The 26,664-nt window shown below is 32.8% G+C and overlaps 2 protein-coding genes across 2 annotated transcripts in view; one reads left to right on the top strand and one right to left on the bottom strand.

Moving 5' to 3' along the window:
• The window catches only part of LOC148276455 (uncharacterized), a gene marked incomplete at its 3' end in the record, with an annotated part of 265,755 nt that overhangs the window by 191,669 nt on the left and 47,422 nt on the right, over positions 1-26,664 (bottom strand). Inside the window, exon 4 of the mRNA XM_088234232.1 lies at positions 5,349-5,440. Within this exon, the coding sequence (XP_088090358.1) occupies positions 5,349-5,440 (92 nt within the window). The remainder of the gene's footprint in view (positions 1-5,348; positions 5,441-26,664) is intronic.
• On the top strand, positions 9,178-13,707 carry LOC148276456 (uncharacterized). Its single transcript, XM_088234235.1, has 2 exons — positions 9,178-9,392; positions 12,162-13,707. Exons 1-2 carry the CDS (start codon positions 9,224-9,226, stop codon positions 12,692-12,694), a joined length of 702 nt encoding a protein of 233 aa, XP_088090361.1. The 5' UTR covers positions 9,178-9,223; the 3' UTR covers positions 12,695-13,707.

The following is a 26,664-nucleotide window of genomic DNA, read 5'->3' as shown; positions in this document are numbered from 1 at the left end:
TTACATAAATATTTTCAAATCAACCATGTCGGGAATCGAACCCGAGACCTTTTGCATGGTAGGCAAACGAGGTGACCACTACATACATACATATGATTTTAGCCAGCTATTTCTTTTTCTGTTCTTTTCGTGTCTACATAAGAGCATAGAAAAAATAATTCCATTACGCTATCTTATTCCTTTTTTCTTACGTACCAAATGCGAATAAATATAGGCTAACCTCCGTGGTGTAATGGCTAAGATAGTTGAGTCATGCATAGAAGGTTACGGGTTCCATTCCCAGTAAAAACACAAAAATTTAATCCGATTTTTCTTAATTATATGTGTTGTGTTTTATTTCATCACTGTTGTGGTGCAAAAAAAATAATATTTTAATTTTAAGTACAGCATCAGCAAATCGATTGTAATATATGATCTCAACCATAATCATTCCCTTTCCGCACCTAATGGTGCACAGGGCACTGCATTGATACACCAATCGCGATTGTTCTTGATAATTTTAGTTACATAAGGGTAAGGTGATCAGTAGAGACCTAATTACATGCAATTGCATATTCGCGAATGCATTTTTACAACGCACACTTTACTTGGCTGTTTTGAGCATATTTTATGCATATTTGCATGGATCAGCCTTTTTATGTTGCATGCAATCCGGTCTTTAGCGATCAGTCTTACGCTTCAAGTACTAGTCCAGAGAATATTTTTTTATATTTTTATAAGCGGACAGTAATCATGTCTACAATTTATAGGGTTTAAATACTACAATTGAAGAATAGTTTAAAACATTAAAAAAAAGAAGAAAATAAGCATTGACAAACATAAGGGACATCAAGACAAGATCTGGACTATTTATTTAGTGCTCGTTTAAATTGTTGTAAACTTAAACCAAAAAAGTCCAGATCTAGTCTTGAGTTACAATACGACAAAGACAGGTCATTGGAGAACTAAGGCCAAAGTTTGTTCTATGCTGATCGATGAACCGTACTTCATTGTTTCTCAACCTACTAGTCGGAATATTTAATTTTACTTGTCCTAGTAATGATGGAACATCGATTATACCATTTAGTATGCCGAACATATACATATATGGAATCAATATTAGTTCTACGTTTTTTTAGACTTGAAATATGTAACATTGACTCTATATCAGCATAAGAATAATTACCTCTCTCTAGTCCAAGCATCCACGCTACTTTTCGAAGCAAGCGATGTTGGACTGATTCAATGTGATTTATGCAATTGACATAGAATGGAGACCAGACCACGGAGACATATTCTAGAAGAGGGCGAACAGTTGAGCAATAAAGAGTTTTTATTGTACGGACATTACTTAAATCAGAGGATATTATGTTAATGAAGCCAGGTAATTTCAGTGATTTATTTACTGTATTATCTATATGCTCGTTGTATGTCAGTTTATTGTCCAAAACAACTTCTTAATCTCTGATGGACTTAACCACATCAATTTTGGAGTTTCCCATTAGGTACTCGAAGAAAATTGGTTGTTTTGTTCTATGAAATGACATTATTTGGTATTTTTTAATATTTAGTTCTAATTTATTGACGAAAGCGAGAGATAGAGAATGATTTAGCTACATCATTATTAAACAAACATTAAATAACCCTGTGTAAAAACACCTTTTCCAAGACACATTTCTTGTCAACTATATTGGAAATCGAATTCGAGACTTCTTGCATGGCAGGCAAACGCGCAAACCACTACACCACGAGGCCGGCAAAAGTTAATGTTTTACATGTTAACCGACAACATTATGTCTAAATAATTATTGTTCAGTTTCGAATTCTGCCATGTTTTTTTTATCTGGATACTAAACAAAGAAGATAAATCAGATCTGTTAACCATAATATTATTGTGAAATCCGTTGAATTGATTACAAAATGCTAAATATAAATTTATGAAACGCTGGGAATCTCTGATCACGTGGATTACAATCTGTGACGCATCTTATATTAACAAAAAACTTGGCGGCCATATTTGTTTTGTACTTAATAATAATTTTGATATCGCAGGTAAATTGTTTTACCATTTTTTTTTTTTAAATACTAATTAAATATTAATTTAATACATTTATTTACATTACCGTTTCTCGTTACTAAAAAGATAAACAATTCTTTTTTAAAAATGGAAAGTGACGTCTAACGTCATTTGTTTAATTTATTTTTAGTATAACATATAATTTTTTTTAAATTCAAGCGGAAATAACTTTCAACTGTTAAACAGAAATAGTTCCTAGCCTATGGCAATATGGAATAGAGAAAAGAGAATTTAATTCTAGTTCATATTTTGTTAACATTTACATTTAACGAGCTTTTTGGTAGTTGAAACTGTTTTTAGAAAATTAACTAGAATTATTTCAAAAACTAAAACAAAACTATAAAAAATTAAACTAATGTTTGTAATGCTAGAACCTAGTACCTAGAACCTAGGCAAATAGTAATTATGACTAAATCTAACCGTACCTATTTGAAAAGGTTTTCCATGCTATATTTTTTTGTAAACTTTCATGTTATTTTTTGTTTCTTTTTTTATTCAGATAACAAATAAGCATATAAAATTACAATTTAATACAATTTATACATTAATTTAATACCTATATATTTACATTAACGTTTCCCATTACGTAAAAGAAATAAACAATTCTTGTGTACATAATGGGGAGTGACGTCTAACGTAATTTGTTTATTTTATTTTTAATTATACATATTTTTAGTATAAAATATAAATTACAAAAAATAAATGAACGTTGTTGTATTCCTGACTGTACTTTTTATTTCCTTCGTTCATATCATTAAAGAAAAATGTTTGTCTGTACGTATAATGATGTGCTGTAGTTGTTTTTAATTTGGGAATTAAGATGTTACCACTTGTTCTAGGTCGCGTACTTACGTTTTGTGACGTAGAAACAGTACTATTGATGTTGTATTTATGGATTTAAAGTACTACTACCATCACGCCATTTCCCCGTAAGGGTAGGCAGAGAGAATAGACCACCACACACGTCTATCCTGATTTCTAGCTTTTTCCGCATTCATACATCATGTCATACATGCCATTCGGTTCTGTCTGCTTTTGACATGACTAGACTTAAGATTTTGCTTTATCTGATCATGCCACGTCTTTCTTGGTCGTCCTCGTCTCACGTTGCCGTTCATTTTTGCCATATATAAACACACATAAACACACCTCTTTGTTGCACTACAATTTAATATGCATAATTTTTATTTAGAAACTTCGCAGGTCTGTCTTTAAACCTTATCTTTTTTATGTTATTTTATCATTGTCGACTGTTTGTTCTGTAAAATAAATAAATACATTTATACTTGTTTTACCATTCTTTCGTCGTCAATTCGTTCTAACCATCTCAAAGACCCTTTCTTAATCATGTCAATTTTACTTGACTCAGATTTACACTCTCACTTGATTTCATCATTCGTAACCCTGTCCTACATTGATTTCCCAGACATTCGTCTGAGAGATCGCATTTCAACCGCGTTCACTCGGCTTTCATCCTTCCTCTACCAGTTGCCTGTCATTTGAAGTAAATAATACTTTTAAAATAGGTACTTGTTTTATATCTTAAACACATTTTTTTAATAATTCGACAGTGGGATGAATAGACATTTTTTTGATACAATTTTTATCATTTATTTTTTCGACCGGTCAAATATTTGTTTTAAAAGCATCGTTTAAACCCCATCCGATCCCATTTTTAATTTTTAAACATCAACTGCAAAAATGTATGCATTTTAGCGGGCTCATCGTCCCTACCATGAAGAAATGAACTACAAAGGAGCGTTGCCTATAAAGAGACCACAGAACGCAGTAAAAGTCAGTCAGCCCAACAAGTTCAGTTCAGTCAGTCAATCCAGCTCGACGTAGTCACTCAGTTCTAGCATGTAGTTCAAGTACAGTCTCTTCAGCCCATCATCACCGCTACGCTCCCGCTACACAACCAGGTTCAGTATTCTTTTCGCCATGCAATAAATACGCATTAAACAGCAACCTCGTGTCTTTTGTCAATCTCTAACTGGGGTAGGAACTCCAACCAACCCTCAACAACCTAATTCCTACAAATACAGGGTGTTATTTAAACCCTGTCACATCCGAAAGCACTATGATCAGTATAGGCAAGAAGACATATTAGCATATTAAAAAATATATATCATATCTGCGGGGCGCGGCTGCGCTGTTGACGGTGGTTAAAAAATATTATCATGTGCCAATATGTCTTCTTGCTCATACAAATCATCGTGGTTTCAGATGTGACAGGGTTCAAAGAAAACCCTGTAAATAAAAGTAGATTGTAATGGAAAAAAAATATGTGTCATTTTATTTACTATCTTCTTAGCAGTCTCAATCCTGGGTATTGGGTTGCAGCAAAGTCCTGCATCTCGTCTTCCACTGGTCTTTATTTTCTGCAGCCCTTTTCAGCTCGACATATGAGGCGCAGTTTAAATCTTCGCACACTTGCTCCAAATATTCTAGTCAAAGACGCCCTCTATAATTTGTCCACTCAGCCATTCCCCCTATGATGTCATGCAGGAGACCCCCATGGCGCATAATATGGCCGATCCATCGGGCTCACCTCTCTGAGATGGTTTATTTAGTTATTTTTTTTATTTATAAATTATATCACACAAAGTAATTTACAAAGTATAATACGTTGAAATACATTCCCAGGAGTTACAACTCAATTCGGGACATAAATAATATTAGCATTTAGAAAATAACACACATTGAGAACTACACAGAAACAAAGCAAGTTTAGCACCTTTATAACTAAATATACAACAACAATATATACGCCTAAAACCTTTTCTTACACAAGCAGAATAAATACATATAAAAAATCTCTTTTAAGAATAAAAAAAAAGTAGTGAATCTACTAAGGGAGATAAGGTCATTAACATCACATGCCATGCAGATGATGCTGCCATAGTGATGATAAGAACATATCCATCTCAGTTAGTAAACATTCGGATGCCTAAGAAATGTCGTATAGTACAATGAACACATGATTATTGGAAACATAATTCGGATATACAAAACGTGTGTCAAACCAAATCTTGGTGTATACAACAGAGGCGAGGATAGAAAGAGAGAAAATAAAAAATACGAAAAACCAAGTAGAAAAACTAAATAGAAAAACTAAATAGAAAAACCGAATAACTGCTCAGAACGTCAGAGATGCAAGTACTAAAGGCAATCGCAGGGAAACTCAAAAGAGGCAGAATCTAGAGTCAAGAAGTTAGACGGTTAAGACTTCTCGGTTAATGATTATTTGAACATACTCCAAACGTCAAAATATTGTTGATTAGATACTTACAGCGTTGATACTGTGCTCGTAGCAAAGTTTAGATTCACAACCAGTTATATTGAGTGGATGCACTTCAATACTGTATTCGTTCGGCTTTCGTCCTGAAACAATGAAAAACAAACTTTAATTTAAGGCAAATTCATGTAATTAAGATACAAACACTTTGCTTCTAACCACTTAAGGGTCAGATATTAAATACATCCCTTGCTCAGAGTAATAATGCGCCAAGAGGAACCCAAACGTAAGAAAACCATTCTATGACTATTGGGTATTAAGTTAGCTACAGTTCGCAGCAAACAATGGGCCGTACTCAGGTCGAGAATAGCCAAATGGATATTAATTTGCAGTGTAATTATTTTTTAATATGTACCTGTGTATTTATTATCGCAGGGTTATTCCAATTATTTTTTTTATAATTCGCCTATATTTATTTTATAAAACTGAAAATCAATGTGTGTGTTAATTTTTTTATTTATTTATTCATTTTATTCATAATATACTCATGTTACATTTATTGAGACATATATAGCAACTCCATGGAACCAAATTCCTGTGTTAAGTTTGTTTGTTTGTCCGTCACATCTCCGAAACGGCGAGTCGTAGTGGCCTGAAATTCGGACACGTCATTTTAGATGCGATTTCAAGGTTAACGTTGCCATTTTCGAGTAAAATTTGAATCGACCTTTACTCGATAAAGACTCAAACTCTATATGGATGCCTAGTGCGGTCCCGACATATTGCCCGTAATCAACTGTCATTATCAACAGTAAACATACTTTGATTCACAAATTTATCTCCTAAATTGAGAAAAAATAGTATTTGAAGTAAATATGTTGATATAAGGAAAGTTTTTAAGCAACATAATACACGTGTCGGACAATTAATGCCAAAAATCAATGTAAATAATGGTAAAATATTCGAAATCAATAACTTGTGAAAACTGACTCTTTTAACACATTTGACGCTCCTACTGCTGCAATCAAACATACTACAATTCACCATAGTCGACTTTTATAAATTATAACGTTAATATCCAAGTTATTTACAAACAAAGCCAAGCACATCGGTAAAAGCGTCTGATCGAACCGTTATATTTATGTTGTCAAACAAAACAAAATGGCCACCAATAGGTTTCCAAACAACAAACCAATATCGCTTGCGTTCTATGAAACATAGTAATAGGACTTATCTATAGGTTCACGCATTATTACTTTAAGATCACTTGGCAAAATTCTGACAGAAGCTGGTTGAGTATGACGGATGATTTAACAATAAAAGAATTTGAGATGAATAAGTCACTCAGATACCAAAATAATATTAAAATCCCTAAATTCCACACAAGTCATAGTCAAAATAGCTTCGTCTTCAAAGGTGTCAAAAATTAAAATAATCTCCCTAATGAACTAAAAACGAATTTAACTAATATGTCAATAAATAAATTCAAAGTAAATTTAAAGATTTTTTTTTAACCCGTGTTAAAACTGCATTATATTTCAATAAGTATTAATGTACTACTACTATTTTCTGGGTTTTTTTATAGCCTATAAGTCTTTCCTTCTCATGTTCTCGTATATAAAAAAATATATAAATTCTTATAAATAAATAACAATAAAATAATAATAACACAAGTGCTGGTCTCTTTTTTTGGATATTTACAGTTATAACATTTACTGCATGTATAAAAGTAGACTTGTATTAGAATAAATAAACTTGTACCATTTATGACACTTTATTGATTAATAAAAAATAAAGAAACTTTTAATTCTATACGGATAGTTTGGTAAATACATAAGGTAATCGAAATCTTTGTTAAATTTCCATCGTAAATAAAAACAGGAACATGTAAAAAAGTGCCTTTTCTGTCAAGCTCCGTGCGTCTGTTGAAGACTTTTTTTTTTTTTTTAATATTTATCTCAGATAAAATAAGTTAAATAATACTCTTAACGCATTAAAACCACTTCAAAGTAAAGACAATTTCACTGTAATTCAATCAAACTTTGGGAATATTTCGAAACGCTAATGTCGGGTGTTTCCATAGAAATTTGTATGGGAGTTTTGACACACGGGGCCCGAAATAATTAAAACAATATATTTATTTATTCATCAGTTAGGAGAAATACTTTAAGCTCGACGCAAGACGACTTGAATTGTTTTTTTTTTGTTTGATTCCCAACATTGATAAGAAATATTTATTTTAAAGGGTGTTTTCACACCAGAATATTTCATAGCCCCTGGACTGGTACCTGAAGCGTAAGACTGGTCATCTTATCTTCATGTAAAAAATATCAAGATACGATGCCATCGGTTTGAAAATGCAGTGCCTTATGCACCATTAGGTGTGGAAAGGGAATGATATGATATGATATGTTTATTTGATTTCTTGTTTAATAATTCTATCGCTCTTTAATTTCAAAGTTATCTTATTTTAATGATTTGTTTTTGACCACCGAGTTCCAGTTTGAAAGTCAGACCGCGTTTCCGATTGAGGTTAAAATATATATATATACATACATATATATTGTACAATTTTATTATTAAAACACACATAAGAACATGATGTGCGTCCTTTTGCAAGATTCAAAATGTTTTTTTTTTAGTATGAACGATCGCAATATTTTTTTTTTTAATCTTTCATTGATAAACCCTTACGGGTTACATACATTTAACAAAATATTTTAACTTTTAAAATTCACATTCTACTGTTCATAATATTATTTTTGTTTAGTTTTGTCTGGTAGTTTATTGTACAATTTTCGGTCCATAGTTTATTAGTCTCGATTGTCCTTTTCTCGTTTTAGAAGGTTGTATGTGATATTGTTCTGATATTCTTGTATTATGTTCATGTTTACTACAGTTTTATTCAAGTTTTAAGTCTTCGTCTACAATTATTACATCAGTAGCTAATTTATGAATAAATTTTAAGGATTCTAGTTTAACGAGTTCAGTTACATTTAATTGTTTAGTTTCTTTAAAAAGTTTTTTAGTTGCTGTCAGATAGAGTAGGTCGTATAATAACTTGTATATTTTATTTTGCTGTCTTTGTAGTCTGATTATATCATTTCAATTTCCTGTTCCCCATAGTAGTTGCATATAACATATTTTTGTTTTTACATAGGCTTCATACATGAGTTTTTTTTCTTTTTTTTGGAACAAAGTTTTTGATTTTAAAAAAAAGACTCGATAATGTCGCCACTTTGCTAATCAAATTGTTGATATGAATTGTCCATGTCAATTGTCTGTCTATTGTTAGTCCTAAGTATTTAACATGTTCAATTTCAGTTAGTCGTTCATTATTTATGTAAGCATCTACTTTATGACATTTTTTTCTAGATTAAAAATTCGATAATAAATAAAAAAAATCATTAAGTGTGAGTAAATTTGTGTTTGTCCATTTAGTCAACATAGTAAGGTCTTCGTTTATGTCATTGTTTGTTAATACGTATTTTTGATTTTTATAGAATAGTCCAATGTCGTCGGCAAACATAATATTTTTCCTTTAAAATAATATAGTGATAAGTCATTAATATATCAAATATATAATAGTGGACCCAAAATAGATCCTTACAAAAGTTTTATTGTTCGTTCCTTAAAAATAAATAAGCAAGGATCGCTAGTCACGCCTTTTATCTGTTACCTGCCTGGCTTCGGTAAGGCGGCACTTCCCGTTGCCATGACAACGTCCTGCTTTTTGCAGGACCGTTCTGGTCGGGATTCCGTTGAGTGACTAATGCCGTCTACCTGCGTACAGCTTTTTGGTAGGATACGGAGAGAGCCGGTACCGCCGGCGGGGTCCGGTTTTTACATGCGCGCATGCGTGACGAGCAGCTTCGATCAGTTACGGTCAGGCGTCATCGTGGTGCGGCCGTGCACCGCAATACGACAAAATGGACGTAGAATTGTTCATAAGTCTCGTAGAAAATAAGCCAGTCCTGTGGGACAACACTTTAAAGACGTACAAAGATCAACAGTTAAGAAACATCGCATGGCACGAGATTTGTGTCGAGTTGGATGAGGACTTTGAGGAGTTAAACCAAAAAGAAAGAGAACGATATGGTAAGTTTTGTTAGTTGTATAAAAAAGTTCATTCAATTTGTTAAATAAATTATTTAAAATAAGAATAATGCATTACAAGGGTTGCCATATTTCGCTAAGGTTTCGTCGGGACGCTTCGGAATAGGTATATGTACCGCAGTGGCGTCTTTGATACTGAATTTCTAGTGAAGCTCAGATTTTAAAGATAAGTATAATATGCGTAAATGTTTGTTTACACTCTTTATCAAACTACAATTTTACATTCACTTTGCCCAACTAACAAGGGTACATACTTCGTTCCAAGCTAGGCAATTACTTTCTAATATATAATAATAGTTACATATACATACACACATACATATATATACACACATATATACACGCACACATACATACACCCATGCGCATACACAAACATACATTCATAAAAACAGAGACAATTTATTCATGCGAAACTTCATGGTTGCCATCTATAAATATATTTTTTTAAATTATTCCTGATTTTCACATTTTATTTTCGACATCCAGTAAGAATCTCCAATCCGTGGCATGCATCAACTTTTCTGACTCCCTACGACCAATGTCATGAAAGAGCGAGGTCAACACCTTCCGCAACTTGACAACACTCCCGACTTTCCACGATTCTGGCAAAAGGTTATGGACCTTTTTACCTACGTAATATTGTTGTCTCGATGGCAGCACAGTGTTGACTCCTTCACTAGTATCAGATCCCTATTAGAGTATCTTGTATTATAGTCGTGGTTGACGCTTGGGTAAATATCTATATTTGTGTTTAACCACTACCGTTCTCAATATATACTGTTGAATAATATTCAGTACTCTGAATTCTTTGAAGAGCAAGTCTTTGAATGTTAAGTAGGTACCCACAGTAAATAACACAGTACGAACCATGTTTGTAGACATCTTTGAGCATTTTTATATTGGTTGCTAGTTTTTTATCTTCATTATTATGATAACATATTTGTTGATATAATGCGAATTAAAATACGTATTAGGTGCTGGTGAATAGCAATGATTTCTTAGTGAGGCTCAGCCTCACTTGCTTCATATGCTCCTTCGTTCCCGATGTACCGTTCGTTCACGGAGACTGAACCGCTGTGCTCGGGCAAACCACGAGCCCACTGCGTGATATCGCATGATTGGCCCAAATCACACCACGGCAAAAATCTACACGGCATGATAAAATACAATCATCATCATCATTCCCTTGCCGCACTAAATGATGCATAGGGCACTGCATCGGTACACCAATCGCAGGGTATTTTTATCATTTTTGTTACATGAAAATAAGATGATCAGTCTTACGCTTAGGTACCAGTCCAGGGACTATGAAAATATTCTACTGTCAAAACACCCTTTAAAATAAATATTTCAAATCAACCATGTCGGGAATCGAACCCGAGACCTCTTGCATGGTAGGGAAACGCGCTAGCCATAACACCACGGGGCCGACAATACGGCGGATAAATATTTATTGTTTTACATTTTTTTTATTTAATGCATGGCAAACGAACAAATGAAAAAGACTAATCTCCAGTCGATTTCATTTTGCAGGATTTTTACCTGAGAGCACTCGCTAAATTTAAATAATGATTTTGATAAAATTATCATTAAAATCTTTTTTGTTGTATTATTCTATTATTTCAATTGAGTTGTAGTCCCGTGGCTGGTGTTGCGGACTCACGCATCAGAGGTCCGAGGTTCAAACCCCCTCTACCTCAAACTTGATTTCCATTTTATAATATGTAGTGAGTTATTTACAATTCGTTGAAAATGGTCATCACAATTGAAATATTTGGGTAAATTATAAAAACGCTAAATTTTTTTTTTTTTTAAATAAAATATTCACCGAGGCGTTTTTATTGATATTTTTAATAAAATCATTAACTATAGAGTTTTATATACATACATAAATATTATCAAATTTAAATAGGTACAAACGAATTTAATAAATGTCTATTCCAGAGGTTCCCAAACTTTTTTTGTGTCGTAGACCCCTCGCCATGTTTTTCGGTTTTTGGTAGACCCCCTACTTACCTAATATTGATTTTTCATAAATTTCTAACTGTAGTGAAGTTTAGTGTTAAAAACATAAAGTTGTAAATAACTCACTATTAGAAAATGGAAACCAAGTTGGGGTAGAGTAGGGTACGAAGTTCGGACCTCTGATCCGTGAGTCCGTAACACTAGCCACGGGACCACAACCCGATTCGAAATGTTGCTGTATTGTAATAATTAATATTCAAATAAAAAAACAATATTTTTTGTAAACGTCAAACAACGCCTTGCGGTGCAATTGCCAAGCTCTTCTCACTAACAGGGATGCACGGAGACTATGACCAGGGAATCAAAAAGATGGTGACCCGGATGAAAAAGTACATCGAAGTCAACGGAGACTTTGTAGAAAAATATCTGAAAGTCTAAGCTTTCCAATGATGTATTGTTTGTTGTAAATAAAAATGGTTTTTATTGTGAAAAAAAATAGGGAAAATTATTTTACGGACAACCCTCGTATGTTAAAACAAGTTAGGCTAGATTACGTTTCGTTCGATACCATCATATAAACGTATTCGAAAACTGATGACAGACACTTTGTTATAAATAAAGACGTACAATTTTGTCCAATAAACTAAAAACTTTGGATTTACGAAATTGACAGTAAAACAGAACGTCTTTGTTTGAGATTCATATTTCAAGTGTAAAGCAAATTTTTTACATATATTATGTGTAATGCGAACCTGTGAATAATTTGTTTTCTTTTCTTTCTAGCTAAAACTGTCGTAAAAAAATGGAATCAGATCAGAGACAGCTGGGTAAGAAGTTTAAATATAAAAAGAAATACGAAGAAATTTAAATCCTCTGGGAAAAATGTTAAAAATTATGTCTATCATCATCAAATGTTGTTTTTGGAGAAAGTTTTAAATCCCGGTATTACCCATAAAAGTGTTAAAACCGTCGACAAAACGACACGCCAAGGGGTAGAAAGAGACGATACTTTTGAAGAAGATAAAAACTGTGAAGGTTCTAGTCTAGAATATTCCATGGAAGAAATTAAAAGTAGTGGGACAATGCAGCGTCTGAGCGCAGTGGAGCAAAGAATTGTATCGGTTATAGATCACAGCTTGAAAAATAAACCAAATTCTGAGCACGAAGACCGCAACTTAACTTTCTTCAGAAGCCTACTTCCATCATTGTCTCTTCTCAACGATGATCAAATACTAGAATTTCAATCCGGTGTTATTCATCTCGTGCAAAATATAAAAAGCCTCTCGTCTAATATTGTAAAATATGAACCGTATTGATAGTTCAACTGACCTAACGAGTTGGCTGTTGACGCTAGGTATTTCATCTACTTAAAAAGTCCCACATCTTGTCTTACATTTTGCAAAAAATTGACAATCCAAACAAACATGCTCTCAGCTCGACCTTTGTCTCCGAACTGACAAATACATGATTATAGTGGTTATATTTATTTAGAAGCGGCGCCGTGCGTGAATACTCTAATATACATATATTTGTATGGAAAGCGGCTTCAGCGTTTCGAAATATTTCCAAAGTTTGATTGCATAACACAAAAAAATACTTTGAAGTGGGTTTAATGCATTTAGATAAATTTTTAACTTATTTGAAATGGAATCATGAAATGATTTTTTAATGAAGTGCCTGTAACAGACGCTCAAAGCATGGTATGAAAGGCATTTCGCTATATACTTCAGATTTTTACCTATCCGTATATAATTAACAGGTTTTTTTACACCACAACAGGCCAGGAGACCCAATTACAGTGGCACAAAACACCCAATTCAGTGATCAGTAATATTGCTTCGCTGGGAATGATGCAAAATGATGTTTCTAATATCTGACCAAAAACTAGGCAATATGTTCCGTGACCGATTATTCAATTATTTAATTTATTACTTTTCAAACTGTGCTATTTTACTTTTCACTATTTTTAACATCACCAACTTTTTTCATCCTTTAATTTTTGAGAAGGAAAGAGGCCGTTTTTGATTTTCCCATTACCTGCACTTTTTTATGTCAACTTCTCTGTAAGATGTCAATAAATTATATATTGAGATTCTAGAAAATTCAAAGCAGTATCTGTTTTAATTTTCCCATAAGATTTGGACTTCCTCAAAAGCTTATTACATACATAGAGCACCTGTCTACTTTAAACTAAAAAACAATATTGTATAAATTTTATCAACTCTTTTATGATTTTCTATGTGTCACAATATAATAATTTAAGTATTCTGCCACAATTTCGCCACTTATTGTTTAATTTCTGCATAATTAAACCCTCTTACACACCTCATTCACACTCTTTTATTGATACCTTTAATCTTTGAACTATACGTAGAGAGTGGACTCCTTAGTTTTAGAAAATTATATTTATTTCAGTGCCTGAAAGATGTTCACTTAACTAGGGAATTATTTAGTAATAATTTTAATCGTATTAGCAATAGATCCGAAAGTGTACTGTCAGTTCCAGGATGCAGCACTAAGTTCGCACAAAGGCACTCCTTACATGTTGGTCCAAGATCCTTCAATCTTTCAACTAAGGAATTACAAAACATTAAATCACTGGTACAGTTTAAAGTAAGTGACAAAAAGGAAAAATCCGTAATTTTATTTTGGCAAAATATTCGAATGTATTTTTTTGAAACAAAATTGTGAAATCTTCATGAGAAGTTAAAAAATCTTTTTAAAAATAAATCACTTGACAGATATTGCTGGCGCAACGACTATATAATTAAAATATAATTGAAATTGTAAATTCAAAATGGGATTGCCTTGAACTATTATCTCTCATCAACTTCAGGGTGCCTGGAAGAATGACTAGACAGGTGCCACCGTTTTGTAGCAACAATTCACGGACAGTGTATACTTGTAATGCCGTATTAAATAGACTTCATGAACTCGGCAATAGTTATTCCCCCGTATCTGATATATTTAGTGTAGGGTATTGTTCCTGTAGAACAAACCTTTTGAACTTTTTCAAAGATGGTGAATGGTAGTTATATTTATTTATTCATGCATTTCATAATGTATATATATGCAGTTTTTGGTTCACTTTGCCTAGCTGTGTGAAACAGTTCTTATGATTTTCTTGTTGATGTTTTATTATTTAAACTTTCTACTAAATATGCTGTATAATTTTTAGTTTGATTTTTTTTTATAAATCTTTGGTATAAGAAAACTCATATTTAAAAAATAAAAAAAATATTAAGCCAAATATGTTATTATTATAAATGTTTGTAAAAGGCAGATTTGCCGTTTATGTTTATAAAATAAAATAAACAAATAAATAATTGTTCTCCTTCATTACTTTACAACAAATAAGTCGATAATCTATTTTTCTTGTTATATAGGCCCTCAATTGAACGCAAATAGAAGGAGTGTCGAAAATGCTCACTTTTTTCTACTTGACATTCCATTTCAAATTCTGTGTTGTTGGCGCTAAATCGCTAAATTCCAAATATCTCAGAAACCATTAACATTCGGCCATACATGGGGTACTAAAATTTCTTGCATTTGTGTACCCCTACCTCGTCCTGCCGGGAATACGTCGAGTTACCAAGAGCCTAGTATCTCCTTGATTTCCTGTATCCCGTGACGGAATCACATAACACAGTTTAGATATATTAAACGAATCAATCAAAAGATTTACGGTTGGTTTGGCCAGATTACTCTAAAGTGTGTATAGCACATTGACTAAGTTGAGGCGTTAAATTTATTTGCTACCTACTGGGCTCTGGTTAAGATGTTGCAGTGCCTACCATGGGTACCGATACTGTCCCGGCCCTATAATAACAACTGTACTGATCGTGTGTGCATGTGCTTTTGATATTCTCACCGCGATCGTGAATAAGTTATTTTTTGCGATCCATAACTCATTAAATCCTTCCTGACCACAAGATCTGAGGTGATCCTGACTGCCGCGACGGAAGTTCCAGACAAAAAAGGTGCCGAAACTTAGTCTGAGGTAGGTAATTGCATTCATTATATTAGGGTTCAGTGGCAAAGTAAAAAGGACAACGCATCCCGCGAACCAGACCATTTTGAGCGTTCATCTGCCAACAGGCAAGTAGCGCGATCTTCGGTTGTTTATAAAATGACTCGCTATACAGCGCTTTGATTACTTTATTCTTAAACACAAAAAGGTAAATCTTTATTTTTCAATTTGCTTCTTTTGTTTATACTTTAATACACTCGTATACTACGCACTTCAAAACTGAAGCACGCCTAATAAGAAAATCGCAAAACCTTTTTTTAAAACAGTTTATCATTTTCTACATTCTTATGAGAGGATACTTCGCATTCAGAGTATTTATAAGTACCCACTTATCTTTTTCACTAAACCATTTGCTTTGCTTCACCTTGTAATGCCCTCTTTGTGAAAGATATGCTCTTTCAACATTAAAACGTAAAAATATATTTTTTATTTATTTAATTTTTATTTTGTTTATGGTTAATGTTTATTGTTTAAAAATTAATCAACCGTGTAACGTTGAATAACTTAGCCCCTCCCCTTCATAATTCCCCCTCCCCCCACACATTCTGCGATATATCGCTCAATATTATCAACCTAATTTTAGTACATGTTCGGACATGGTGGTTAGGCTGGGCCGATAATTTTTTTCCCGAATTTTGAACTGAAAGAGTCTTTGGGATTACTCAAATGCAAAAATTTTTTAAAAAAACATTTTATATAACTTTTAGCCCACAACCAGAGCTCTAAGTTTTCGAAAGTGTCATTTTTTGCGCTAAACCGGCTGTCATTTCGAATTTAAGTAAGAACATCAGTGCAGTTAAATTTTATAATACATGTAGAATTCGTTAATAAATTAAACTTTAGTAAAACTTTACTTTCGTTTTACAAGTACTTGTTTGTGATTCAATTCCAGGACTAAAAATTGACCGTATTAAAAAAATATTGAATTTAAGTAGGTACTTGTTTATGGTTGAATTCCATATTTTTTCAAATATGGCATTTTTTTGCAAACGTCAAACTCCGTTCGTCACACCAACAAAAGGGTGTACTTATGGAGGAATATGATTTTTATAAATGTATTGAATTTAACATTATTTTGGTGTTACCAAAAATCCAATAAAAAGAAATAAATGGGTAGAAATTATAAGGAATTTAAGGAAAGAATCTGATTGAGATTAATGAAAACCAATGCAGTTTGTAAACATTAAAAAACAAACTTTTTTTCATACACAAAAAACAACATCTTTCCATTTTTCGCAAATGCATTCTCCTCGAATAGAACCCTGGAAAATCGATGAGTAAAACATTTATGCTCCTTACTTTTTTTTACATATTCGATTGAAGATTATACTTTGAAAACACGCACAGCGCAAAGATCTATATTTCTTTGAAAACCGCACGTAAATCGGTTAAGCCCTTTAGGAGAGTACGGTGACATCACACATACAGAGGAATTATATATATAAATATAACTCAATATGTTCTGACGCGGAGATAGAGGGAGGCACCATGGGCCCTTTCATATATATTTTTTTATGGCCCTGATGGGACATGAACATGATGCTGACTAGATCAACCCATCCGTTTGCTTGTTTTGATAATGAAAACACGTGAAAACTGTTTTTACACTGTCATGTCAGCCGCAGCCACGTGTTTCTGTAAAGAGTGGGGTAGGTGGCGATATAATACCGTCTAGGTGGACGCGGCTGGACGTCAGTCATTCAAGCAAACTGGAGGGAAGATTAAAGAAGATTCATCACAATCATTAAATTCATATTTTACATCCGGCGTGGTGTCGAAAAGTCTTTACCTGTCGTGCGCAAACATTCAAAACCAGACACGTTTGGGAAGACGCGCAAATATCGAAATATTAACAAGAATTTAGGTTAATCAACGGTGATCAGTGGAGGTCTTTAATTTAATATCTAAAGTGAAATTTTGGGAAAGAAATTCTTTTGTACGAACACGTCCAATCATTTTATTTATTGAATTATGTTGATGGGTAAATTTTTTTTTTTTTTATTTTTTTTTTTTTTATTTTTTTTTTTTTTATTTTTTTTTTTTTTTTTATATGCCTCCACTCGTTTGCGAGTGATTTTGGCTCTTAGAAACAAGAAAAAGAAATTTAAAGAATATACGCTTCAGTGAACGATGGGTAAATTCATTATCTGTCATTTCAAATTAACAATGGTCTGACTTGGGGTACAAATTGTACTCGTATATTAAACAAATTTCTTTTGTAGGTAATACAATTTCAACTTTTATCTCGAAGTAAATACCTTGTAATGTGTAACGATGCAATTTGAGTAACCATTTTACCAAATTCCTTTGACAACAGTGGGTAATGTCACATTCTGGTGCGATTATGATAATCATATCAGCTTTTTACATTTATTTTAGTATTGTAAATTCTGTATTTTGAACTTAGTGGAAAATGTAAATATGACATATTTTGGTGCGAGTATGTTAAACATATCATAGTCTGTCATTTTTTATATATTGTTCCCGCAGTGTATTATCTCAGTGGAGAACGTATTATATGAAGCTTTAAAATTTTGAAATATCGTTACCATATTTTTCGTATCAGTCGGAATTTTTATTTTTAGAATATTGTGGTAATATCTTAATTCCTAAATTAAAAACAACTACTACACAACATCATTATACTTACAGAGGAATATGTTTCTTTAATGAAATGAACAAAGATAATAAAAAGTACAGCCAGGAATACAATATATTTAAGAAAGAAGTGAAAAATTACATCTTTAATTCTTCTTTATGTAACACTGATTGAAAACATCGTTTATATATTTTTTGTGATTTATTTATGTTATCGTAAAAATATTTTATTTTTAAAATAAAATAAACTATTGTAAAACGTCACTCCCCATTATGTACACAAGAATTGTTTATTTTTTTTACGTAATGGGAAACGTTAATGTAAATATATTACGTATTTGATTAATGTAAAAAATTGTATTTAGTTGTAATATTGTATTTTTATTTGTTTTTAATGAAAATTAAAAAAAAAAAAAAAAAAACAAATGTTGAATTAGAAAAATGTGTGGTGCATAGGTCACATGGGATGGAGGGAATTTGCTTTGGTAAAAGGTTTTAATGGTCTCATGCTTTACTTGGCTCATCTGGTCGGGGGATGGGAAAGTGCAGGTGGGTGCTTCGCCCCCCGGAACGGTGGATGGGAAAAAACTTTACACACTGTGTAACATTCACGATTTTTCCCATATTTGAACATCTTCATTCCTTCAATTCTTTCATCTGTTGATGTTTGTGAAGTTAAAGAGCTGAAACCCTTAAGAATACAAACAATGTAAAAGTATAAATAAATAAATATGAGCAGAATGGTGAATGTTACAGAGTGTGTTAAGTGGCCACTTAAACCAGCCGTTGACAATTCATAAGCCCTGTAGATGCCTAGACCTCTATATTACCTTCTTTTAAATGTTTTTCATCTATATTGTAATACGTTAATACTTTTATTTCTTTCAAAAACCATCACATTCGATTTATCGACATTTATCAGCAAATCGCTTCCCTTGCATACATCGTAGACCTTTGTTACCAAGAACTGCAGTTCCTCTTTGTTGTAAACAAGAAGCATGGCATCGTCAGCATACAAAAGACAATTGACATTTAAATCACCCATTTATTATTAAATATTAGACAATTAAAAGCAACAAAACTTTGAGTTTATAAACCTAACCTTTTTTTTATTTTTAACCTAACCTAACATTACATAACTTAGCTTAACTGGCAGTGCACAACGAAGTTTTAGTCACAACTTATGTATGGAAGTGAAACATTGAACTGGCAGAGGAAGGACGAAAGCCGAGTGAACGCGGTTGAAATGCGATTTCTTCGACGAATGTGTGGAAAATCAATGTATAACAGGGTTACGAGTGATGAAATGAGGCGACAGTGTAAATCTGAGTCAAATATAACTTATAAGATTAAGAAAGGGTATCTGAGATGGTTTGGTCATGTAGAACGAATGGACGACAAAAGAAAGGTACAACAAGTAAATATGGCGAAAATGAACGGTAACGTGAGACGAGGACGACCAAGGAAGACGTGGCATGATCAGATAAACTAAAATCTGAAGTCTGGTCATGTCAAAAGCAGACAGAACCGAAGGGCATGTATGACAAGATGTATGAATGTGGAAGAAGCTAGGAATGTATTTTATTTACTTTTTATTTATTTTATTAATTTTTTCACGCCCATAAGGCTTTTACATACATGAAAGTTTTATAATATATGAGTATATAAACAACAAAAAAATTAAAAAATACAATATAAAGCAACAAAAGATAGAACAGTGTTTTGAAGTAAAGGTGGTATAAAAAAAACGAGATGAGTATATAAACAACATAAATTTAAATAAAATACAATATAAAGAAATAAAATATAGGAATAGTGTTAAGAAGTATAGTTGGTATAAAAATAAAAATAAAAAGATGAGTGTATTAACAACATAAAATTTTAAAAAATACAATACAAAGTAACAAAATATAGAGCTGTGTCTTAGAAGTTTAGTTCGTTTAAAAAGATATATAAAAATACATAATAATATTGTTTTACTTTTAAATAAGTTAAAGAAATGCAGATAAAGGATGCCAGGATAGACGGGTGTGGCGGTCTATTCTCTCTGCTTACCCCTACGGGGGAATTGCGTGATGGTTGTAGTAGTAGCAACTTTATAATATATCCCTAACGGGATTTTTTTAAATCCATAAATAAATAAAAAAATTAAAAATGTTATTTAAAACTGCAATATTTTTCTTTCCCTAGCTTGATCACTTGACCTTCCATGTAACAAAAATGATCTTGATATGCTGCGATTGGAGTGTCAGTGCAATTTTTATGCACCGCTGCGTGCGGATAGGGAAATGATGATTTACAAACATTGATTAAACATAAATTATGTGAATTCTACCCAGCCCGGGAGTGGAGGGAAACCTTTACTTTTGTACATTTACTGTATCTATAAACAGTTTAGAAAGTTTGTTTTTTTCCGTAGTAACATCAAAACAAAATTGTTTGATCTGGATAATCATGTGAGTTTGCCGGGGGTGGTGGTGGGGATGGGCGTTGCTAGAAAAATAGAGCTTAAGTTACCAATTTGTGAAATACCTCGTTTTTTTTTTTTAGTAAAAATAATTCTTTTCATTCTAATGATTTATTTATTTTTAATCGCAAAATTAGAAAATCGGAATCAAGTTGAGGTAGAATGGGATTCGAACCACGGACCTTTGATCCGTGAGTCCGAGACACTAGCCACAGGACCACAACCTGATTTTAATTAGGTTTAAGTGACCATCACGCATCATAGTACAGTGCGCTTAAATTGGATTAATCGTATTGCGAACTCCTCAATCCTTTCAGCCCGGGTGTCCATTCAAACATACACGAGTTTTAAGATTGTTTTACTTTCGTACCTACCAAAATTCAAAACTGTTTTTTGTCTGTTGTTTTTTTTTTTATTACTGGAACCTCCAAGTACGACGCCATTGTTTTTTTGCATACATCGGTAATCAGCGTTACACAAAAAAATTCATTTTTAACTTAAAAAACTGACTTCTGGCAAGTTTTGGAGTGAATTCCAGTAGTCCTTACAAATGATATAAAATGCCAGTTTAAAAAAACATTTAACTAAAAGGTAATTAGTTTGATTAAATAACCATATATTGAAAGATAATAACATATTTTAAATGAATTATGTCAGATTATTATCAGTTTGAGACCCATTGCTCAAAAAAATAAACGTTAAATAATTTAAAGTTGTCCGACTGAACCAATTAAACAATTTTCCAATTTTTATGCTTCTTTTTTTACCAGGAAGTTAATTCAACAATGTTTTGAGTATGTTCAAATGCTTGCAGACCATCTTGATTCCCTTACTAGGGAGTTATTCACATTTAAATTTGTTCGGATGAATCTCACCCACATGATAAAGGTTTCAGCTCTTTTAATTCACAAAAGTCAACAGATGCAAGAGTTGAGGAAATGTGAATGTTGAAACATAGGTAGAATAGCAAATGTTAGACAGTATGTAAAGTGGCCACTTAAACCTGCCAATGACAGGTCATAAGCCCTGTCAATGCCTAGACTTCCATATTCCCTTCTCAAAAATGTTTTTCCTCTCTGTTACAACAAATTTAAATATTGATAAATCCCTAGGTAGGAAATCCAGCAAGTCTGCACGTATTTGGACATACTCAAAACATTGTTGTTAAATAATTTAATCACAAATTTGTATAAAAGTTTAAAAAAACATTTCAAATACCTGAAATTTTGCAATAATTCCTTTCAGTTATTTTTTTTATTTGGGAAATCAACAGTTCTACATACACATTTATAGTAAAAAAACAAATATAGTGCATAAACTCAGAACTAATAACAGATTTCCACAAAGTTAGTAAAGAAAATATACTACATATTAAATAAATACATATAAGATTACACTTATTAAAATTTTATTTTCATGGATTCGTAAATATTTTTCAATAATCAAAGAATTTTTATTTTATTTTTTAAGAACAGTAAGTCACTGTAAATTGGGCGGGATTAGTACATTTAAAAAATGTATCCACAGGAATTAATTCAGGTCAAAGTACCAGTGTTCATTTACAAAGATTTGGATGTACTCAAAACACGGCATTTACAAATCAGTCAGTTTGCAAGTTTGAATTAAAATTGACGAGAATTTACTCGGGGCTGAAAGGGTTCAAATTGACACACACACAGCATATTTCAATATTCATTATAATGTCGATGTTGTCAATCGATATTGAAGTTTCCTGGCGGGACGTCACTTTTGCGGCGCCCACGACAATAAAGTACCGCATTTGTTTCCTACACTACCTGCCAATATTTACGGAGCTTTACGAGCTTTCTAACGTCAAAAGTGCCTTCTTATATTGCCCGAGCTATAGTGGTTGCTCAGGGCATATTATTTGTCCAAAGTCCGGACAACACGATATTCTCTTGTTTGGTTTACTCTGGTGTTTACACACTCACATATTATTGTTTTACGAGTGTACATTGTTCACATATTGCATATTTCGATCAGAAGTATTGACGTGTAGAAAACTGTAGATTTTATATTGACAGTTCAACGAATCCAAAGCAAAAAACGCCACTGTCATACACAAAAAAACGAAATACCGATTCAACAATCCAAACGTTTGTGGCACCACAAAAAGCCAGAAGGCCTAATTACTGTGGTGAATTAGAGTACACAACACCCATCATCATCATCATCATCATAACCTCGAAAGCCCTGCGAGGGCCTTGGCAGAAACCAGGAGTCTCCTCCGCTCTTGCGGTCTGCTGCCCTTCCTCTCCAGTTCCTCACTTTGAACATTGTCATATCTGCGCTGATGCAGTCCATCCATCGCATTTTGGGCCTTCCTGGTCTTCGCCGTCCTTGGGGCATAGAGAGAGTTGGGCGTTTTATGGGGTTTTCGTCGTCCATTCTAATTATATGGCCAGCCCACCTAAGGCATCTCACCTTGATGGAGTTGGTTACATCAGGTGCTTGGTAGCAGTGGCAACGGTGATTTTATTTACTGGTAAGCTATAAAAAATTTCATTTATTTATACCTACACAATAGATACAACAACTTTCATCTATGAAATCAACTCAAACTACGTAACTTCGTAATATATTATATTGCGTAGCTATATTATCCATAAATTTAAAACGTAACTTATATAAAAGTTTAGAATTCAGTCAGTATTAGGTATTCTCATAACGATTGAAATGTCAACTGGCCGATTTGTTCTAGAAATGAATAATGCCAAAAACGACCGCGTCGAGCGCCATGTGTTGCAAGTCATATGTCAAAAGTATCATCTCAAAGAAAAATAGTGTTTAAAACACTGTTTACCAAATCGAGAATCTTTAAAGAATCATTTTATTGTTGATAAATTACCTGGTCCATGAAGAAGTACAGAAATTGAAAAAATAACATTTTCAGGCGTTGCCTAGTATGTAGGTGAAATAATTCAATTAGAGGAATCTCACCTGCATAAATAAAGGTTTCAGCTCTTTAACTTCACAATCATCAACAGATGACAGAATTGAAGGAATATAGATGTTAAAATATAGGCAGAATGGTGAATGTTACACAGTGTGTAAAGTGGCCACTTAAACCAGCCATTGACAGGTCATAATCCCAGTAGATGCCTGTACTTCTATATTACCTTCTCTTAAATGTTCTTCATCTCTGTTGTAATATGTTAATTATATGCTTGTTTTTCTGTAAATAAAATCACCGTAAAACATTATTATGGATAGTCAAACATAATGGTAAGCTGCGCATAATCGCTTCTATACACGATTCACCCCTGCCGGTACATATTAAGATTATTTGAAAAGAAAAGAAGAGTCTCAAAACTCATTGTACAAGGGATTCAAGCTGTACAATGAGTCACCAGAAGGAATAAAAGAAAAAGAAAGTATTGAAATATTTCAAATTATTTTTGGAAAATATGTTCTTCAGATGTTTTGATAAAAAATATAGGGCCTTACTCATAAACGTGCTATTTTAAGTAACGCCAAAGCATAGTGGTAGAACACAGACGTTAATAATATTCTTATTGTAGCTGTCTGTAGAATAAGGATGATATTCCCATTCTTATTTTGCCGCTATACCTAGGCGTAACTTAATGCTAGGTTTATATTATAAGTAAGGCCCTTAATGTTATTAAAAGGATGACGGTTTATTTTTACAAGTTCGTTTTAAACCTTTAAAAATATGATATATTTATTCAATATGTAATTTATAAACGAGAAAAAACAAAATAACGATTATTCTAGGAAAAAGATGTTCGTTCGGGTTTTTCAAGCCTACAATTATTTTTTTCAAATGAGGGAGGGATTTTTACCCAGCATTTGATCTGATTTGTTTTATTTTATTTTATTTTGCTTGAGGAATTCTCAGAAAGGTGTTAACATAAGTTATGTTGGTACTTTTTTTATTTAAAAATCAGCACCAAAAGTAAAAAAAATAAGGTTAAGCTTATACGTCATTCGAAAGAAAAATTTTGACTAACAAGATCATGTTTGCTTAAGAGCACGTTACGTACTTACGTTACATATATTATTTTATTTGATAACAAGCCTTAAAAATGGAATGTCCAGTAGACGAAAGTGAACGTTTTTGACACCTTTTTCGGTTCGCGTTCAATCGAGGGAATAAAACTGCCAAAGCTGTTCGCGATAATTGCGAAGTCTACAGCTTGTCCACCACGTATTGCGGACCGCATCTGAGGACATCAGTCTCCTTGGCGGTGCCCGCATACACAGAAAAGTTGCTCGTTGCCGAACGAGAAAAGCTGCTTGAAGAAGCTCTCTGTAATCTGGTAGCCTTACCATATTTGTGCTGAAAGAAGGTAATCCAGAAGTACATAATATGTACTTTATTGGATTAAGAAAAGAGGGAGTTAAATTCTTCTCTAACTGTGATATAACTGATTGGACATGATCAATTTACCGAAATGACCAAAAAAAAAAATTTCAGCCCTGCAACTTCACAAACTTCAACAGATGAAAGAATTTAAGAAAAAAAGATGTTCGAAAATGAGCAGAATGGTGAATGTTACACAGTGTATAAAGTAACCACTTAAACCAGCCGATGACAGGTCATAAGCTTTGTAGATGCCTAGACTTCTATATTACCTTTTCTAAAATGTTTTTCATCTCCGTTGTAAAATGTTAACCCTATTTTTTTTATTGTGAAAAAAATGTATTTCCCTATTCACTACATAATATCTGTTCTGTGTCATAATGTGTTTATTTTTTTTAAATTATCTTTTAAAATAAATAAAAATACAAAACATTTTGTTATTTTTATTTCTAGTATGGGTACATTAGAAAACTAATAAAATTTCTTGCTAAGGGTTATTTAATTTCATAAAACAGAAAATAATTTCCAGACGGCAGATTCAAACGAGTGCACTGGAGGTTAATGTATGAAGGTATTGATCGAGTCAGATGGCTTAGTATCATATATTGTGTTATCTAGAAAGAATATTATGTTGAGAGTTTTCCTCTGTAAAATTCGTAACGAAGCTGTGAAAATATTACTCTTTATGAAATGAAAATTTAATTTTTCGTGTCTAGGTGGATAGAAAATACAGTTCTGTTTGAGAAATATGACCAGTGAAAGCACTCCTTGCACATATCCAAATATCGTTTTTCCTACCAGTTTTTTTTATTTTTATGGGGGTTGCATTATTTTTTACCTTACAAGGTTTATATTTCCAAAGAGGATATTTCTACAATTACATTTCTTTAAATTTATCTAAACTTTTGGAATAAGGAAGGATATACTAAATATCTAAATGCCGAAGATGCCCTTAATGCAGTAACTTATTTCATTCAGAAGGAAAGAGACAACAAAAAAATTGTACTTGTTATCTCACTTGATAAAAGAGGTGGCCTGTCATAATGGCAAATCTGAGAAAAAATTAAATACATTGAACGATATAAATTTTTGGTTTTAGTTACATAGTTACTTAGAAAACCGCATTACTGAAATAGAAGACTATGATTAAAAAAACGATAACGAAACGATATCCAAGGCTCTGTTCTGGGCACTACTTTATGGAACATAATAATTTATGAAGTTCTGGAACTTTCAGAAGTGTATAGAATCTGCCCGCATGCCTTTGTGAATGACATGCGTATAGCCATAGCGGACAGCGACCTACAAAATGCGAAGTCTCAAGCCAATAGTGTTCCTGAAATTCTCAGCAAATAGAGAACCAAAGTCAAGTTTTCGTTTGCAGCAGAAAAAAAAACAATTATATGCTTCTATAAAAGAGCTGGCACCTTTATAATGTGATGCCCTGTGAATGACTTTTTTTTTTAAATGGGAGTTGCTTTATTTTTTTCCTTGCGTATAATATACAAGGTTTACATTTAAAAAAGTGGTTTTTCTGCAATTAAATTTCTTGAAATTTATCTAAACTGTTGGGATCAGGAAGAACATACTAAAGTGGGCCAATCGGGGACTCAGCATTTGCTCATGTGAAGAGGAAACCACTTAAAACTCTTCAAGAGAAGCCGGCCTGTTCACAGTAGTCAACAGGCCTTCCGTTCCACTAGAAGAGTGTTCGGCATTTTGTTCCCTACTTTGGTTTATTTTACCAATTGCCTTCACTATATTGACCATGTAAACCCGCTGGTTTTTCCCGTACTAAAATCGTTTAATCCGCATTAATGAAAGGATTGTTTGTCCTTTGTTTAAA

The sequence above is a fragment of the Micrasema longulum genome, unplaced genomic scaffold (assembly GCF_059751315.1).
Source record: "Micrasema longulum isolate JH-2025_06_02 unplaced genomic scaffold, ASM5975131v1 h1tg001216l, whole genome shotgun sequence".
Taxonomy (NCBI): domain Eukaryota; kingdom Metazoa; phylum Arthropoda; class Insecta; order Trichoptera; family Brachycentridae; genus Micrasema; species Micrasema longulum.
This window is presented reverse-complemented; position numbering and strand designations above follow the sequence as displayed.